General features: G+C 41.4%; 1 protein-coding gene and 1 long non-coding RNA gene across 2 annotated transcripts; one reads left to right on the top strand and one right to left on the bottom strand.

The window, feature by feature from the left end:
- Positions 1-496: 496 nt before the first annotated feature.
- On the top strand, positions 497-14,854 carry LOC119012739 (protein NLRC3-like). Its single transcript, XM_037086838.1, has 11 exons — positions 497-564; positions 3,664-3,771; positions 4,117-4,284; positions 4,993-5,056; positions 5,177-5,405; positions 7,517-9,305; positions 9,923-10,096; positions 10,517-10,690; positions 11,014-11,187; positions 13,542-13,588; positions 13,793-14,854. Exons 1-11 carry the CDS (start codon positions 509-511, stop codon positions 14,317-14,319), a joined length of 3,510 nt encoding a protein of 1,169 aa, XP_036942733.1. The 5' UTR covers positions 497-508; the 3' UTR covers positions 14,320-14,854.
- Positions 6,821-7,224, bottom strand: LOC119012820. Its single transcript, XR_005072607.1, has 2 exons — positions 7,188-7,224; positions 6,821-7,083 (listed from the first exon to the last, which is right to left on the bottom strand). It is a non-coding gene; the product is annotated as an uncharacterized LOC119012820 (long non-coding RNA).
- Positions 14,855-19,895: the final 5,041 nt, after the last annotated feature.

Below are 19,895 nucleotides of genomic sequence, written 5' to 3'. Positions count from 1 at the left end.
TGCAGACACTTCACCAGTTTAAAGAAGTTTAAGAGAGGTCTAAGATTGCTCTGTAAAAAGTTTGTGAACCCTGTGATGACATCAACAGTGAACGCTGACAGACAACCAGAAAGCTTTCATTCTGGCTCCACTGGATGTTTTTGCTCAGTGAGGTGTCAGAAGATGTGTACGAGAGCAGTGTGTCCTATGTTGCAGTGACTGATCATGTTGTTGTGTATGTGAAGGTGTGAAGGTGTGGACTCTGCTATGAATCAGTGTGAGGTTGGAGAGGAGGGAGTCCCTCCCTCTAAAATCACTCTGTGTGGGGAACATGACAGCCAGACCGAAGCTCAGAGGTGAGACCACCATCTCTTCTTGTCCACCACTCACATCACTACACCATCGTGATTCACACTCAAACCTCTGTGTCTTCTGTTGAAGCTCAGAGCAGCAGAGACCAGCCTCTGCTGGACCTGGACCTGAACATGGAGCTGGATCCAGATGTTTGTGTGTCAAGCATCACTGGTCTATGGAGGATCTCTTTGACTTAAAAGATGGATGCCTCTCTGCTGAACAGAGTGTGAGGTATTTGTCCGTCTCTCCTGAGATGAGGTTTGATGTCTTTGTCCTGATCACTTCATGTTCTTCACTCTTTACTGTTTTCATCTTCGGTCACATTTGCTGATCTTCATACAAATACTGAATCCACAAACAGCTTCTTCCAGAATGTGTGAGAACATTAAAACTGCTGCGATTCATGAGCTACTTTCTATAGTTTTAATATCTGGATTCACATTGACAGATCTCAGATAAATCAAACCTGGTTCAAAGTCTTAAGTCACATTCTCAACTTTGTATTTGTATAAAACATTAACTACAGCACCACATCAGCTAGCCTCAGTATGCCACAAATGTTAAAAAAATGTTTGATAAAATGAAAAACCTTACGGTGTTTTCAGACTTCAGACAGATTTCTTTCAGGTGATGTCTCAATGTTGTTCTACATTTCAGTAGAGGGAAACAGAACATGATCAGGAGTTTACAGCTGATGTTGATTGTTCATCTTCAGCCAGACAATAAAGCTAACCCTATCCCTAAAGTTAATTGCAGCGTCACTCTCTTGCTTTTAACTTAGGCTGACATTACTTATGTGAGGCGATATGAGGGAGGCAGAGACCAGCAGCCAGTGATTAAAAAAGTGATTAAAAACACAGCCAGTATTTAGAATGGGCAACATTTGTGCAGACGATGTTCTACTGATGTTATAAAACCCACTCACTGCAGAACGTTCTATAATTAAATCATTAAGCTCTTTCTCAGGGTAATAGATAAACTGGAGCAAGAGTGAAGCCAACCTGCTGAGCTCTGGCACATTCCCACCCTACATGAGTGCTTCCTCCTTTATCTGGACAATCAAAGGACCTTTTTTTTCACTCACTACACTGTCGATCAAACAGATGGTCACATCACACCCGTATGCAGATCTCACTCACTCTTTCACTCTTCTGCTTCTGCGTATGTGTCTGAATTACTCGACCTCTACTCTACAGATCACTGTCTTAGATTGAACCTGTTGTCTCTCCCTGACCTGTCTTAAGACCCTTCTGAGGTTGTGGCACCTAAATAATGGAAAGCTCTGCCAGCACCCTCAAGCTCAGCTGGTTCTGTGTATTTTTTGAAAAGGCAGCAAAAAAAATACCTGTTTAGATGGGCTTCGGGGTAAACTCAATTTGTCATTCCAGTTTGGAACCTGCACCTTTTTTATAGGATCTGGCACCTCCCTTGTCATTATCAAATACATTTTTGTAATATTTAATGTCATCTAGCCTGTCTTTATTTCCCCCAGATGTTTCTGAAAAAAAGCTTGGTTGCCTATTTTAGATTTTAAAAAGAGTTAGAGGGAGGAGACATGTCACGCAGTGATGCCAGGCATTTCAAATCTGATTTTAAAAAGAGATAGAGGGAAGAGACATGTCACGCAGTGATGCCAGGCATTTCAAATCTGATTTTAAAAAGAGATAGAGGGAGGAGACATGTCATGCAGTGATGCCTGAAGGGTAATTAAAGAAATGAGTTTGTTGCACAAAACGCAAGCCGAGCTGCATATGGTTTATGCTTGTTAGTGTCTAAATATTTTGGCCTATGCTCACTGTGAACACCACAAGTAAATAGTCATTTGTACTGTGAAATGCTAAGTATGATTTATTGAAGTGTGTTGATGTGAGTATGCGACACTGTCCACAGTGCGATCGATCAGACAGACAGGCAGAACATGTCAGTAGTTTCTTAGCCTGCTAAGGGACGGTCAAGGAGAGGTCAACAGTAATGTTAATCAGCTGTGACTACGTACCTCTCCCTTCTTCAGAGGGATTATTGTGAACGCTCTGATTAATAAATGTAAATGATGTTCAGTTTGTACCAACAGTTTTAGTTTGTACTCTTGGACCTCAGGTGTTGCCCACTGGGCTCCAGGCTCTGTGGATTATTGATGCAGCACCCTGTCTGCGTTCCAGGACCTTTGGATTTTAAAAATAAGTACTTGGCAAACTGTACGCACCAGGTTATTACTTTATGTATTTACTATTGTTGTGGAATTTCAGCACACTTGATGGACCATTCAGGAGAGATGAAGAAGACTCAGAGACACTGATGTCTTAAGTTGAAGTAGTTTATATAAACTTGATCAAAGAGGAACAAAATAACAGCACATCTGTCTTCACAGTGCATTGTCATGTTAATCCTGTCGAGTCTCCCCAATGTTCAGATTATATCTACAGCTCAGAAAGCCTCTCTTGGATACATGATTATCTGTTTAACAACAAAGAAGGGAATAGTTACTGCAGATCTTCTCACCTCTGCTCAAGTGAGGAATAGAACGAAAAGGGGTAGAAAACAATAAGTCTGCTACCATGGCTGGAACCAGTTAGGTTTCCGTCAAGGATCCCCAGTTGATGTTTGAACATAAGTAGCTCACATATGGACAAAAGCCTGCCCATCCAAATGATCCCCAGAAATGGTATGATGCTTTTTGTTGAGGCCTAGTGAATGGAGGTGGACCCAAAAGCGAGAGACTGCCTGAGAGTTGGCCACAAAAGTTTTTGACAAAAGTTCAGAAAGGCTCTAAATTCAACAAAAGATGTCCTCTGCTGCAGGCAGCTGGAGGCAGGAGGCTTGTCCACAGGAAACCAAAAAAAGGCAGTGAGGCACCGAGCTGGTGAAAGAAACACAAGAGGATAATTAGGACAAAAAGGCTCTGCACACTGAGGGAATCACGCTAGAAATCTCAACAAAGGTACAGATGATGGGCTCTACCAATGAGATGGAATTATCTGGCACAGGGGTTGAGTCAGAGCCGGCTTCTATAGTGAGGTTGATTAGGTGGAGATGGAAACCAGGTTTGCCTCGCTGCACTTGCATAAGTAGGTCAACTCCGCCGCCCTCCAGCACTGTAGGTAAAACAGAGGAGACAAGGAGAAAAACAAAGTGCACAACAAAACCATAACCAAAGAATAAATCAAACGCAACCCAGGCCATAACACTTTTGTCATGAAGTCTCTGATCACTTCACATTCTTCTCTTTTCTCTCATAACATTAACTACAAAAACAAATTTGATAATTTCATCCAACAAAACACAGTCTTCAGGATCACTAGTACACTGGTTTTATTTTCTGTGTTTCTTCAGGATCCATCAGCAGAGAACAGATTCTGGCTTTCTGTCTCTGAAGAGTGACTGCAGGTCTCTGGACAAACCTATTAATCTCAAGCATGGACAACCCTCATCTTATCCAAGGTAAGAATGGACTGTAATAGTCATAGCTTCAGCAAACACAAGAATGCTACAACATTAACATTAAATCAACATTAAATGTAAACATTTTCTCACCAGAAATATATCCAGTGAATTATCCTCAGACCTAAAACAGTTAATTACCAAAGTACCAAATTAAAAACAAAAATGTTTCTTATCATCATATGGCTGTTATGTCTTCGTAAGATTCTTTAAAACCACTGTGTGTGGGGAACATGACAGCCAGACACAAGCTCAGAGGTGAGACCACCATTTCTACCTGTCCACCACACAAATTACTCCACTATCATGATTCACACTCCAAGCTCTATGTGTGTTATATTGAAGCTCAGAGCATCAGAGAACAGACTCTGCTAGACCTGGTCCTGGACCTAGACCTAGACCTGGACCTGGACCGGGTCCTGGACCTGAACCCAGCTCTGTGTCTGTCAAGAGTAACCATTCCAGGGCCAGCCCTGTTAACTTCAAAGATGGACATCACTCTTCTGATCAGAGGTAAGAATGTACAATCTTTGTGTCAGTGTCTCCTGAGATGAGGTTCGATGTCTTTGTCCAGATCACTTCACGTTCTTCACATGTTACCACAGTCAAAATCCACAAACATCTTGAGAATGTGTAAGAACATCAACAACTGGACTACATTAATGAACTACTTCAGTTTTTTTTAAATCGGGATTCACAACTCTCAGTATCATTAATGTCAGTCATAGAAAATATGTCCTTGACAGAGATTGATCCCAGCTGTGTTACCACAACAAATACATTTGAAACTGTGATCAATATTGTCATCAATTAGGTATATAAAGCTATTTCATGTGAGGGACTACAATATAGAATATACAGTATTAGTATAGTATATATATATACACTGAGCAAGAATATACATGATCATCTACTTTAAAGTCTCCTCTACCCACCATGATCAAATGTGGTCACAACTGTGTTGAGGATACAGGACGTCCTGTTCGTGATGCCAATTTGTGAAGGAATTCTTGAGAACTGTTAAACTCATTATTGAAGAAGGTTTCATGAGACGTGTATGTCTTTACTGAAACAAGCTCGGTCGAGGAGAACAGGCAAAAGCATTTCAAGGGAGAACACTGTGTAGTGCCAAACCTGTTCTGAAGGCCATTTATTTAACCAGAATTCTCCCCTGACATCATTATTAGTCACAGTCAAAGCTCTGTGTATGTTGTTTTGTAGCTCACAGCATCAGCAGAGACCAGACGCTCATGGACCTGAACCTGACCTTGACTCCATATTTAAGGTGAGTGAATGTACACTCAAAGTTACTGCTGATTTTCCAAGAGCCACAGAATAAACACCAAATTACCATTCTGATCCAGTGTCCGTGCCGCAGTCTTTTTAACGTTTTATTCTGTTCCAGCTGCTCGAGGAAAACATTGTCAGTTTCATGAAGAACGAGCTGAAGAAAATCCAAAAAATTCTGAGTCGAGATTATGCAGAATGCTTAGTGAGTCAGAGCGAGGATGAGGCTGTGTTGGATGGTGAAGATAAAGAGCCAAAGAGGAGCAGCAGAAAGGCATTACTGGATATCACACTGAACTTCCTGAGGAGGATGGACCAGGAGGAGCTGGCTGACTGTCTGCAGAGCAGTAAGAGGATTTTAACAGATTAAACATGATGGAGAGTTAGAAAGAAAAGTGTAACACTGTCTAACACCAGCTAAACTCTATAAACAGCAGTGCTGGATTCCCTGTTGTAATAGTCCCAGGAGTTTGTATTTGGTCCAACACTTGCTGTGTTCAAATGAAGCCTGGTACAGTAAACTGCTGTTACGGTACTTTAGCATCAAGTAAAGGTGTCTTTTCATCAGGAAACTGAGGGTTCACAGAGGGTTCAGGCAGACCAGCATGAGGACACTGGAGGCAAAACCAGAAAACATTTGATATAAAAAGTTGATCTAAACATTTGATCAGTTTCACCCAAATCAATGAGTAAAGTTGTACATTTGGGATTTGTACAGTAATTAGTGAGGTCCAGTATCACATTATGAGATGATGGATTTTTGTTTCACACACAATCCCTTCACAGGATTCACATGTGATCCTATAGTTTTCACATGGGAATTTGGATGGGTTTAACATGAGTATTTACATGGTCCTCTTACTTATTTGAAGTTGTTGACTTAGGGTAAACTAATAACTTTGTGAAGCAAAGTCTTGCATATTTGTGCCTTGCTGTAAACCTAGCCATCCATCCATTTCCTTCCACATATCCAGGATCGGGTCATGGAGGCCTTAGTAGAGTATTCCAGACATCCTTCTCCCCTGCAACACTTTCTGGCTCCTTCTAGGGGATCCTGAGGCATTCTCATGCTAGATAAGATATAATTGTTCCAGTGTGGTCTGGTTCTACCTCAGAGTCTCCTCCCAGTTTTTCGTGCCTGATAAACCCCCAAGGGGAGGCATCCAGGAGGCATCCCAACCAGATGTCCGAACCACTCCAGCTGGCTCCTTTCAATGGATAAGAGCGGTGACTCTACTTCAAGCTCCCCATCAATATCAGAACACCTCTCTAAGGCTGAGCCCAGCCACGCTTTGGAGGACATTTATTTTGGCCACTTGTGTATGCAGTCTGGTTGATTTGGTCACTACCCATATCTCATGACCGTAGGTGAGGTTTGGAAGTAGATAAACTAGTAAATTGAGGGCTTTTCCTTCTGGTTCAGCTCCCTCTTCTCCACGATGGTCTAACACATCACATGCAGTACTGTCAATTTTCCCATCACTCGAGCAGAATACCAGCTTGCTTGGGGCAGGAACTCACCCACAACTGGGTCTAAACATGAGTATTTACATGGTCCTCTGACCACTATGAAGTTGATGACTTAGAGTAAACTTAATTCAATTTGTACCTGGTTATACAATTGGAAAACCCATTTTATGTTTAGAGTACATGCCTTCTTAAAGGCATAACAAGTCAGCTGCACACATCACTACAGCATTATACAGGGAACCTGTTGTGATTTGAATTAGCTCTGAACCAAAAGCACGACTCAAACCACGGATGACAGTGAATAACAAGACTTTTAATGTTCAGCAATGTGAAACCACTGAGAAGAGTAAGGGGTGGTGCGAGGTTCCAGGGTCTTGTAGAATCACCAGGAGTGATGAGAGTGCAGATGTTGTGGTGCAGCGAGGCGTGGTGGGGTCCATCTTCTCAAGTGTACTCACTTGGCAGGGAAACACAGGAGAGCAGACGGCTTGCAAGCAAAATCCACAGGCAGGCAGGGCAGTAGCAAACACCAAGCTGCACAGTCCATACGGCAATCTGAGGCAAAGCAGGAGAGGCACAGAGGTATTAGCCACACAAGCTAATCACAGGAGAATAGCCACAAAATTCACAGGGGAGCCAAGATGAGAACAACCACGTACAGTATAGTGATGAAACAATCTGGCGACGTGCAGGAAGGAATCCAGAGGCTTTGAAGGGAGTTGATTGCAGAGTGGATTCACCTGGCTGCTGCATGTGGGCGTGGTTTCCCTTCCACATGCAGCAGCCAGGTGACACACAGAACAGACAGGGGGAGAGACACAGGAGGAAAACAGACAGGGGAGAGGGCAAGGCTGCCATGATGGGATCATGACAGAACCAGTGGGGGAATGCCACTGATTTGTTCTGTCATGGTCCAGATTGCTATTCTAAATGTCTGCATCTAAAGCATTTACTTAATAATTCAATTTGTTGTTTGTTCATTCTTCAGGAACTATTGCTCCAGTGTGTCAACATAAACTAAAATCTAAACTCAAGAAGAAGTTCCAGTGTCTATTTGATGGAGCCGCTAGAGAAAGAAACCCAACCGTTCTGAATCAAATCTTCACAGAGCTGTACATCACAGAGGGAGCAACTGCACAGGTCAATAATGAACATGAGGTCCTACAGATTGAAACAGCATCCAGGAAACCAGACAGACAAGCAATCAGATGTGAAGACATCTTTAAAGCCTCACCTGGAAGAACCAGTCAACCAATCAAAAGAGTGATGACACAGGGAGTGGCTGGCATCGGGAAAACAGTCTTAACACAGAAGTTCACTCTGGACTGGGCTGAAGACAAAGCCAACCAGGGCATACAGTTCACATTTCCATTCACTTTCAGAGAGCTGAATGTGCTGAAAGAGAAAAAGTTCAGCTTGGTGGAACTTGTTCATCACTTCTTCACTGAAACCAAAGAAGCAGGAATCTGCAGGTTTGAAGAGTTCCAGGTTGTGTTCATCTTTGATGGTCTGGATGAGTGTCGACTTCCTCTGGACTTCCACAACACTGAGATCCTGACTGATGTTACAGAGTCCACCTCAGTGGATGTGCTGCTGACAAACCTCATCAGGGGGAAACTGCTTCCCTCTGCTCACCTCTGGATAACCACACGACCTGCAGCAGCCAATCAGATCCCTCCTGAATGTGTTGACATGGTGACAGAGGTCAGAGGGTTCACTGACCCACAGAAGGAGGAGTACTTCAGGAAGAGATTCAGAGATGAGGAGCAGGCCAGCAGAATCATCTCCCACATCAAGAAATCACGAAGCCTCCATATCATGTGCCACATCCCGGTCTTCTGCTGGATCACTGCTACAGTTTTGGAGGACATGTTTAAAACCAAAGAGGGAGGAGAGCTGCCAAAGACCCTGACTCAGATGTACATCCACTTCCTGGTGGTTCAGGCCAAAGTAATGAATGTCAAGTTTGGTGGAGGAGCCATGAGAGATTCTCACTGGACTCCAGAGAGCAGGATGATGATTGAGTCTCTGGGGAAACTGGCCTTTGACCAGCTGCAGAAAGGAAACCTGATCTTCTATGAATCAGACCTAACAGATTTTGGCATCAACATCACAGCAGCCGCAGTGTACTCAGGAGTGTTCACACAAATCTTTAAAGAGGAGAGTGGACTGTACCAGGACAAGGTGTTCTGCTTCGTCCATCTGAGTGTTCAGGAGTTTCTGGCTGCTCTTCATGTCCATCTGACATTCATCAACTCTGGAGTCAATCTGCTGGCAGAGGAACTAACAACCTCCCAGTGGTCTATTTTCTTAAAAACCAAATCACAATTAACACACTTTCATCAGAGCGCTGTGAACAAGGCCTTACAGAGTCCAAGTGGACACTTGGACTTGTTCCTCCGCTTCCTCCTGGGTCTTTCAGAACAGACCAGTCAGAATCTCCTACGAGGTCTGCTGACAGAGACAAAGACCAATCAGGAAACAGTGCTGTACATCAAGAAGAAGATCAATGAGAATCTGTCTCCAGAGAGAAGCATCAATCTGTTCCACTGTCTGAATGAACTGAATGATGGTTCTCTAGTGGAGGAGATCCAACAGTACCTGAGTTCAGGAAGTCTCTCCACTGGTAACCTCTCTCCTGCTCAGTGGTCAGCTCTAGTCTTCATCTTACTGTCATCAGAAAAAGATCTAGATGTGTTTGACCTGAAGAAATACTCTGCTTCAGAGGAAGCTCTTCTGAAGCTGCTGCCAGTGGTCAAAGCCTCCAAAAAAGCTCTGTAAGTGGATATATGAACCATTTTAAATACGCTTAGTTTTATACATGACAAATTTTTTGATCAGCCGCAAAATTTAAAAGGCTAACAAGTGAACTGAACAACACTGATCATATCTTTATTTCACATTGTTCTGTTGCGGAACCTGTGGTCCTGGCTTTTATGTGAATGCCACTTGATACACACTACCCATCCATGGAGGCCAACAGTAGAACAGTCTTGGCTCTGAAAATTAGGCCAGTGAAACAGGACCTTTTGGCATGTTCTTTGGTGTCTGGCACCAGAGTGTTATGGGTGGAACATTAGAGTTTTGTGGGTTGCAAGGTTGAGCTTCCCTGGATCAGACTTTTTCTGACAATTACCACAGAGGCAGGGACATTTGGCAAATGAAATTTGGAGAATTTTATGGCAAGGTTGATGTCTTGAGATCTAAGATTCCTTTATGGGCAGTTTTGTGGTGTGGTATGTGGCATACTGTGCCATGATTGGGTGTACTTGGTCTGCTACAATTTTTCAACAGTTGGTGCAAATGATGGAACACATGAATGCCAGGACCCAATTTTGTTGCAGTTGATCAGTGTAAAACATTATGCTTGTGTTTATATTTAAACTTTCCCTAGGCTGACCTCTTGTTACATCTCAGAGAGAAGCTGTGAAGCTCTGTCCTCAGTTCTCAGCTCCTTGTCCTCTAATCTAAGAAAGCTGGACCTGAGTAACAACAAACTGCAGGATTCAGGAGTGAAGCTGCTGTCATTGGGACTGAAGAGTCCAAACTGTAAACTGGAATCTCTCAGGTCAGTATTAAGCTGATAACAATATGGACCTCTGGTTTTGCAGAGTTTTGTCCACAAGTTTGATCTTCATCCAAATTGAACATCTTAAATCTACCCATTATTTTATTGTGTGGTTGAGGTTTTGTCATTAAAATGGTGTACAAGATACAGATGATAATCTTATTAGTTGGGATGTTTGTGTTCACACATGTATATTCCAAATAACCACAGAGAAAAATTGTTGTGAGAGTAAGTAAAAAGTTGAAGGTCACCAGTGTCATTTGTATACATTTTTGTTAAGGCTAACTGAATATCATTCACAGTACCTAGTGTTAGCTCACCATTAGCCAGAGAAAAATGAAAGAATGCATTGTTCAAATCATAGCAATCAATCATAGTAAATATTTGGAGTAATGTCATCAAATCTGTGCTTTTGTTTAGATTGGCTGACTGTAATCTATCCAAGAAAAGCTGTGAAGCACTGTCTGCATTTCTCAGTACCCAGTCCTCTAGTCTGAGAGTGCTGGACCTGATGAACAATGACCTGCAGGATTCAGGAGTGAAGCTGCTGTCATCTGGACTAAAAAGTCCACACTGTAGACTTGTATCTCTCAGGTCAGAGTTTTTTTTTTTACTGCTCACCCAAATCCTAAATCAGGGGTGTCAAACTGATCCAGTAAAGGGCCATGTGGCTGCAGGTTTTCATTCCAACCAAGCAAGAACACGCCTGATTTGGATCAGCCAACCAATCAGCCAACCAAGCAAGAACACACCTGATTTGGATCAGGTGTGTTCTTGCTTGGTTGGAATGAAAACCTGCAGCCACATGGCCCTTTACTGGATCAGTTTGACACCCCTGTCCTAAATGTTCATGTCAATAATTATATTGAATATCTGTAGTGTATGACTTTTTTGAAATGTATTTTGTATATTTCCAGACTGTCGGGCTGTCTGATCACATTGGAAGGCTGTGTCTCCCTTGCCTCAGCACTGAGTTTCAACCCCTTCCATTTGAGGGAGTTGGATCTGACCTACAATCATCCAGGAGACTCAGGAGTGAAGGAGCTGTCTGTCAGACTAGAGGATTCGCAGTGCAGACTGGACACCCTCAGGTATAGACAGACAAAAGGAGGTCACACGCTACAGTTGCCACTTTTTCTCTAAATTCATGTCCTTCTGCTATAGTCATCCTACAGGACCACCTATTTCTTTTAATTCTGTTCAGAGGAGTGAGAAGACCTGAATTGAGAAACTCCTGGAAGCCCAGATGGCTTATCGGATGGAAAAAACAAATCAGTAGAAGCATCAAACATTTGGGTTGTTGTGGTTCCTTGCCACTAACATTTTTAAAATCATTTTCCAAAGATTTTTTTTTGCCCTTTTTCCGGTTTTATTGATGGAATAGCTGAAGAGGTGACAGGAAACAGGATGAGAGAGAGGGGAAGTGACATGCAGCAAAGGACCCCGGGCCATGAGTCGACCGCTGCAGCGAGGATAAAGTCTCTGTACATGGGACACCCGCTCTACCAAATTAGCTAAATGACACCCCCCTAGCAGATAAATTCAATCATTACAATTACATTTAGTGCATTTATGCAGATGTTTTTGTCCAAAGTGACCTAGAATAAGGGAGTCATGCTATGTGGGGTTGAGGTGAACTCTGAACAAGTGACCCTGCTGTCCTGACATTGGTCGGGAGTTTGTTCCAACACTGAGTGCCAGAACAGAGAAGAGTTGTGACTGCACTGAGTGTCCTTTCCTTGCTTTCAGCAATGGGGGTACCAGCTGGCCAGCTGATGTAGTGGAGCGAAGTGCTCATTCTGGGGTGTGTGGTCTGACAATAGATGGGTGCGGTTCCATTGATGGCCTTGAAAGCCAGTACCATAGTCTTGAATTAGATGTGGGCTGCAATAGGAATCCAGTGGGGGTCATGCAGGAGGTCACATGGGAAAATTTGGATACATTGAAAACAATGAGTGTTGCACCATTCTGGATACGCTGCAATGGGAGTCCATCCAAGACGGAGTTAAAGTAGTCCAGGCAGGAGATGACCAGCACTTGGATCAGATCCTGCAGATGTTGTAGAGGGCAAATCGGGCCACAGCAGTGATGTTGAGGGTGCAGGATAGTCTGTCAATGACGATTACGCCCAGGTTCCTCACAGTCAATGAAGGCAAAACTGTGACATCCTCGACAGTGACTGACAGGTCCATGTGAAGGCAGTCTTTCTCCGGGATGAAGAGGAGTTCAGGTTTACTCAGGTTGAGTTTGAGGTGATGAGCAGCTGTCCAAGCAGAGATAATGCAGACATTCAGAGATGCACAATGCGGATGTTGGAGGAAGATGAGGGGAAAGAGATAAACATTTAGGTGTTGTCAGCATAACAGTGGTAAGAGAATCCATCGATATCTAGTGTATAGTGAAAACAAAAGTGGTCCTAATACTGTACTGTTTAGTGTAGAGTCAGCGATGCCAAGTTCAGCCAGAGTGGAAAGGATTTGGTGGTTGACTGTGTCAAACGCAGAAGATAAGTCAAGGAGAATGACAAATGATGAGTTGGATTAGGTTCTGGGGGTACCGAGCGACTCAGTCACTGTGAGGAGGGCCAGCTCTGTGTAGTGAGCAGTCCTGAAGCCTGACTGATTTGGGTCAAGGAGGTGATTTTGTGCAAGATAAGAGGACAGACATAACTAGTATGTGGGGTTAGGGTTAGGGTTAGGGTGAGGCCATCAGAGGTGAGTGTTGGGGGAGGTGCCAGTCAAATACTGGCTTCAGTATAAAATAGTCAACATGACAATGTTCCATTAAGCTTCCAGCAATTGAAATGAGTATATCTAATACAGTATGTCGCCATTCAGCATCAATCATAAATATCTAACATCAGTTTCACAATTAATAATCAATATAAAATGTCATATCATAATTTATGATCAGTTAGTTGAAGTGTTCCTCTTATGGCAAGGAGTTTCATACTTTTAGCCTGTATTGGCACCAGGATATTTGGTGTAAATGCAGCATAAAAACTATTTTTGTTTAAGGCTTAATAAAATTTACGCATATCAAGCTTTTTATGTGAAATTAAAAAGGGCTTCAGACAAAAATCCTATTCTTCCTGGAACAAGAACAGTTAGAAAAGTTATAATTCTAAGATAAAAAGCAACAAATACAACCTGTTAGGTCTGAAACAGGAAGAGCCTAGAGAAAAAGATAAGACAAGGACAAGGGAAATAGGAAATTAGAATGTGAAAGAATTTAGAATATTTGATGTAGTTACCTGACAGGGAGAAGTTCTTCCTCTGCTGCACTTCTATAAAACAGAAGCAGTGAAGGTTTTTTTTTTCAAGGCTTTTAGTCTTTTATAGAGCTAGGTCCCACAAGTATCAGCATGTTTCTATGTCACAGACAGAAACACGAGTTAGGACTCATGTTAGATAGAAAATCATTTTGATTGTGTTTCTTCTTTCAGGCTGGAACATGGTGGAGAGCAGAGACTGAAACCTGGTCTGAAGAAGTGTGAGTGGATTCAGTTTGTAACAAAATAACACACAGTTTGTTTTTGCATACAAAGATGACAGTTGTGTAAATTATTGATTAAATCTTCATTCACTAAAAAAATGTGTCATCATTAAAACTTAAATACAAAAGATAAGATAAAGTGATAAAGAATAAACCCTTCAGATGTGTATGATAACCTGCTGCTGTGTTGTGTCTTTTCAGATTTCTGTGAACTCACATTTGACACAAACACAGTGAACAAAGACCTCAAACTGTCTGACAACCAGAAAGTGACATATATGAAAGAGAAGCAGCCATATCCTGACCATCCAGAGAGATTTGACTCCTGGCCTCAGCTGCTGTGTAGAACTGGTCTGACTGGTCGCTGTTACTGGGAGGTCGAGTGGAGAGGAGAGGTTCGTGTAGCAGTGACTTACAGAGGAATCAGAAGGAAAGGAGTAAGTGATGACTGCAGGCTTGGAGGGAACGATCAGTCTTGGAGTCTGTTCTGCTCTCACCAGGCTTACACTGTCTGTCACAATAAGAAAAGACAAGTCCCTCACTCCTCCTCCGCCCCCTCTGGTAGAGTAGCAGTGTATGTGGACTGTCCTGCTGGCACTCTGTCCTTCTACAGAGTCTCTGACTCACTGATCCACCTCCACACCTTCAACACCACATTCACTGAACCTCTCTATCCTGGGTTTGGGTTCAGGACATCTGATTCCTCAGTGTCTCTGTGTTCTCTGTAGGAGGGAGACAACTTCCATTTGTGTGGTTCAAATGTTGGTGGTAGACAGTGTTTCTTAGGAATGGTGAAATGATCTCTTCAGACCTGAACTTGTGAAACAAACTGTATTGACTTTGATATTAATTTTAGGAATGATTTCAGTGAGCAGCATTTAGTAGAGTACTAAAGGCTGAACTTCGTTGACATTTAGTTCAATAAAGGTGCGAAGACAACAGAGGTGATGCACGTGAGTTCCACAAACATATACATTTTTCAATGTTATTATTTTAGTTTGAAAAAATACTGACTGTTTTGGAGATCTCACTAAGTGATAGTGCTAACATAGGCTACAGAAAGTTAACTTAATAGGTAGTAGAACAAATAACTGTGAGTATCCTTAAACATCAACTGGCAGCATCTAAAAACTGTCCATTCGAAGATTGTTGGATGAGAGTTTAAAATCTGATGCTGGGAGACATTTTTTTCTTTTATATTCTAAACCCAAACCCTTATATTCCAGTTTTGTATTTTACTCCTCTGCAAGTCAAAGAATAAAATACTTTGAGACAAAGTGAAGAGTTTTGGTCTCAGTGTTTGGTTCCTTTGAGTCAATAAGTGGCTATTTAAAGTTAATAAAGCCTGATCAAAAGAGGAAAATAAGCCATACAACATTTGGCGAGCCAGCCAGATCCACACCTGAGTCACATTATTTATTGTATTTTTAAGATATATTATCTATTTAACTACTTTTATTTAAGCATTAAAGTCCAGTACTTGAGTGCACATGAAAATGTGTTGTATTTTTGTACAATGACAAGTCGAGTCTCTCTCTCACTGTGGAAGCCAGTAGATTGCAACACAAGTCAATCAAATTGACATAAGAATTTTCTAAATGTAGCTTATTTCAGTGTTCCATCCCCTACTCTTCAGTGTCAATGGTGTATTTGATGGGTAATACCCTAATATATGGATCCACATTTGAAATGTACTGATTGTGCTTATCTTGTGTTCTGCTGGAAAAAGGCACGGAGATGACATGTGTATTGGTTGAACTAGAGTTAATGATACTCTAAGCTAAACTGAAAAGCAGAGATGGCACAGACCTAGTTTGTTCCACCCTTTGATGAGATTATATTTTAGTATGGTTAGTAATGGATATAAAGAACCTTAATTATATGATAACTTAGCTAGAGAGCAGAGTTGACTTGCTTGTTGATGCTATTGTAAAGGCCCTTGTATTCATTGTTGTCTTGCTTAAAACTAGGGTCTGTAATGTTGTTCAGAAACACATTTTGTTATACTGGGTGAAATGGTCCTGCTATCCTGAGAGTAGTCAATACATTATGTAGCCTACAGTAGCCTACATTCATTCAACTCAGAGTAGAATGACCGCCCCAAGATGGCCGCCGCATTTCTCCCTGCCCGGCAGCCGTTGCGGCGTCTACTCTTTATATGTCTATGTCCCCATAAGTTTGAGTTGAGAAGCAGGGAGAAAAGATGCCGCAGCATTGCGCAGCTTATTCCTGCTCTAATCGCCGGACTTTATTGAACAGGAGTCGGGGGATTACTTTTCACAAGTAAGATTTAACATTACTATTTGTTGTCTTTTGTAACGATTTTCCGCCATATGTATCAATTTTTACAAATCAGTTTTCTACCACCCCAGTTAGTTTAGAAACATTTTTTAAAGGTCGAAATGCTACGTTGCGTTACTTTAATAATACATACAACAGATCATCTGATTGTAGAATAGTTTGCAAACATGCTTATTCACAATTTAAGCAGCTTTGGTTCATTATCAACAGAAATGCATCAAAATTGATGTTTTGTTGAAGACATGTTGTAAGAAATTTGAAGGAAAAGTAAGCTTGACCTCCTTTGTAAAAAAAAGTGTTGACCAAATCTCCTTCTTTCATTTTGAAGGTTTCCCAAAGACAAAGATGTGAGGAAGAATTGGGAAGTGGCACACATGATTCTCTCTCTCTCATTTCTCACTCATTGACCTGATATGAGTTATATTGATACTCTATATATGATTTATATATATTTTCATATTCTCTGATATATCTATCTATCTATCTATCTATCTATCTATCTATCTATATATATATATATATATATGAATCATATTGATACTCCACATGATTTATATATTTTTCATTTTCTCTGATATATAAATGTATATATATATAATATATTATATGAATCATATTGATACTCTACATGATTTATATATTTTTCATTTTCTCTGATATATAAATGTATCTATTACATATATGGATAGATATATATGATTTATATATTTTTTCATATTCTCTGATATATAAACGTATCTATAATATGTGTGTGTGTAAATATATATATATATATATATATATATATATATATATATATATATATATATATATATATATATATATATGAATCATATTGATACTCCACATGATTTATATATTTTTCATTTTCTCTGATATATAAATGTATCTATTACATATATGGATAGATATATATGATTTATATATTTTTTCATATTCTCTGATATATAAACATATCTATAATATGTGTGTGTGTGTGTAAATATATATATATATATATATATATATATATATATATAGAGAGAGAGAGAGAGAGAGAGAGAGAGAGAGAGAGAGAGAGAGCCTATATGATTTCTGTTGTGTTTATAGTGTTTGCAAAATACCTATCATACATAACATATATCATACATCAGAATATTCTATTACTGTTAATCCATTTATAATGAATAAAATATGCCGGCCCATGTGTCCTGTGTCATAGCTATAATGTATGATGTTTACAGCAAAAAAAAAAAAAAAAAAACGCGTGAAAATCAGTTTCTATATCAGAGTTATTAAGTTTTTAGAGTGATTGATTAAATGCGCTGACACCTAATCGCGCCTGCTGAACAGATTACACTGAGTGGAACGGGTGATCACCCCAAGATGGCCGCCCCAATTCTCATCAGCGCCAACAGGCAGCAGCGTTCGACGCGGCGTCTACTCTTTATACGTCTATGCTTCTCCCTGCTGAGTCCCACGGACAGATGCGCGTTCACGTTTGTGGGGGCGTGGCTTTGGACGGAGCACTGACGGGATGGGGCGAACTTAGAGGAGGTGCCACTTTCAAATCTTGCTAGCTCGCTTGCTAGCTCTCCGGGATTGTAGACCCTAGGTTTAAGGGACGAGGAGATCTTGTGTAGATCTACTTAACCTGAGTGGTGGGTGTGTGCGAATGCTAGGTGCCAGATGTGATGATGTTGTGTTGGCTTATTGTTTATACTTTGTTGAACGGAGGACAGAGTTAATTTAAGCACCACACCTTCCACTGGTCTCAAAGAGATTCAAGATTCAAGAAGACTTTATTTATCCCGAGGGAAATTGTCTTGCAACAGTAGTAAAACAAAGTGAGAAAGGAATACAAAGGTAATAAATAATGGTAAAGTAATAAACTAGTTACTAAGTACACAGAATGCAATCCAACCGTGAGCAGCATAAAACTGAAAAGAAAGTACACAATAAGATTGAATAAAGTGACAAGTGGTATAAAGTGAAAAAATAGTAAATTTAGCAGCAGCATGAAATAGCAGCAATTTACTAAGTCCAGTGCAGGAGATTTACAAGGTCCAGTGCACACTCAATAAGTGATGGAGGTGATAGGGAATGATATTGATTTGATTTGGCTCAGGTGACAGTGTCTCCACTGTCCCTCCCGCGACCAGAGGTGGATGCATTAAACAGTCTGATGGCCTGAGGGAGAAAAGACTTCCTCAGGCGCTCCGTGTTACATCGGGGTGGGATGAGTCTGCTGCTGAAGGTGCTGCTGTGTGAGTTTAGCACCTGGTGGAGAGGGTGAATGTTGTTGTCCAGGATACTATGCAGTTTGCACAGCATCCTCCTCTCAGACACCACCACCAAAGAGTCCAGTTGGACCCCCAGGACGGAGCCAGCCTTCCTGATGATCCTACTGATCTTGTTGGCGTCTGCTGCCCTCAGCCTGCTGCCCCAGCACACAACCCCAAAAAAGATGGCACTGGCTACCACCGACTGGTAGAACATCCTCGGCATGATGTTGCAGACATTGAAGGACCTGAGTCTCCTCAGGAAATAGAGTCGGCTCTGGCCCTTCTTGTACACAGCCTCTGTGTTCTTGGCCCAGTCCAGTTTGTTATCCAGGTGGACTCCAAGGTATTTGTAATCCTGGACCACCTCAACAGTCACACCTTTGATGGAGACTGGTGTGTGTTCGGCTTTCCTCCTGCGGAAGTCCACCACCAGCTCCTTTGTCTTAGTGGTATTAAGATGCAGATGGTTATTCTCACACCAATCGACGAAGGAGTCCACAACGCCCCTGTACTCCTCCTCCTTCTCACTGATACAGCCAACAATTGCGGAGTCGTCCGAGAACTTCTGCAGGTGGCAGGTCTCAGAGATATTAGTGCATGAGGATGGGATATGAGTAGGAAGCCAGCTACAATAAATAGCTACGAATAAGTGATAAACATAGAGTAGGTGTATATAGGTGACACTGATATTGTGTAAAATTGCTATTATTTACATATTGTTAGCATTACTCAGTTCACTTCATTCCAATCAAAATAATTTGTGTCTTGCATTCTGCATCCAGACCCTTGTATTCCAGACTAATATTCTACATTCTGTCAGGTCGAGGTAAAGGGGAAAACTATGGAAGGAGAGGGTGGACCCAAACGCAGATACACACGGGAGTCAAAGATAACATGGAACAAAAAGCGAGCTTTAATAAAGCAAAAGCCGAAAACAAGAAAAAGCCAAGGCAGACAAAACGGGACAAAAAGCAAAGTAACAACTGAAACAACCAGGCAAAGTAGCAACTTAACAGCAAGACAAAGTACAAAGAAAAAAATCAAAGTTCAACTTAAACATGAAAATCTTGAAACCAAAACATACCAAACCGGGACAGAAGCATGAACAGGATCAGGAGCAAGGATCAGGAGCATGGAACAAGAGCAATCCGAAGACAGAAAACAGAACACACAAGACAGAATACAATGACCAGACAAAGAGTGAGGGGAAACACAGAGACTAAATACACAGACACTAATGACATGACAAGGCACAGGTGAGGAGAGAGGAGGAAGTTAGCCAGGTGAGATAATGAGGGGGAGGAGCACAGAGGAACAGACCAGGAGGGAACAAGACAACAGACAGAGGGAGCCAGAGGGGAGAACATGAGAGAAACTTAAAGGACACATTAGGGCATGGAAAATCAAACACATGACACACAAGACAAGGAAAAAACATAACACAAGACATGATACCAAGATGTAAATCATAAACAAGAACCCAAAAACCAAATACAAAGACAAACACAAACAGGAGTCATGACACATTCAGCTGAAGACTAAATTACTTTGGATAGACTACATAGGGATTGCAAACCAAATAAAACAAGATAAGCAGACATTGGTGGTCAATGATGATCAGTCAGTCAATCAATCAATCTTTATTTGTATAGCAACATTTCACAATAAAAGTCATCTCCTGACATTTTCCAAATTGAGCAATTCGAAACCAAACCAGACCCAACATTGCCCCATGAACA

Source organism: Acanthopagrus latus, chromosome 22 (genome assembly GCF_904848185.1).
Source record: "Acanthopagrus latus isolate v.2019 chromosome 22, fAcaLat1.1, whole genome shotgun sequence".
NCBI lineage: Eukaryota > Metazoa > Chordata > Actinopteri > Spariformes > Sparidae > Acanthopagrus > Acanthopagrus latus.
Note: the sequence above shows the minus strand (reverse complement) of the source record. Positions and strands in the feature narration are given on the sequence as shown.

Bases quoted from the DNA above. Each gene is read 5' to 3' on its own strand.
- LOC119012739 (XM_037086838.1), top strand. From the start codon at position 509: ATGGAGGATCTCTTTGACTTAAAAGATGGATGCCTCTCTGCTGAACAG. The intron at 4,285-4,992 runs GTAAGAATGTAC...GTTGTTTTGTAG, and splicing joins CATCACTCTTCTGATCAGAG to CTCACAGCATCAGCAGAGAC. The intron at 9,306-9,922 runs GTAAGTGGATAT...AACTTTCCCTAG, and splicing joins AAAGCCTCCAAAAAAGCTCT to GCTGACCTCTTGTTACATCT.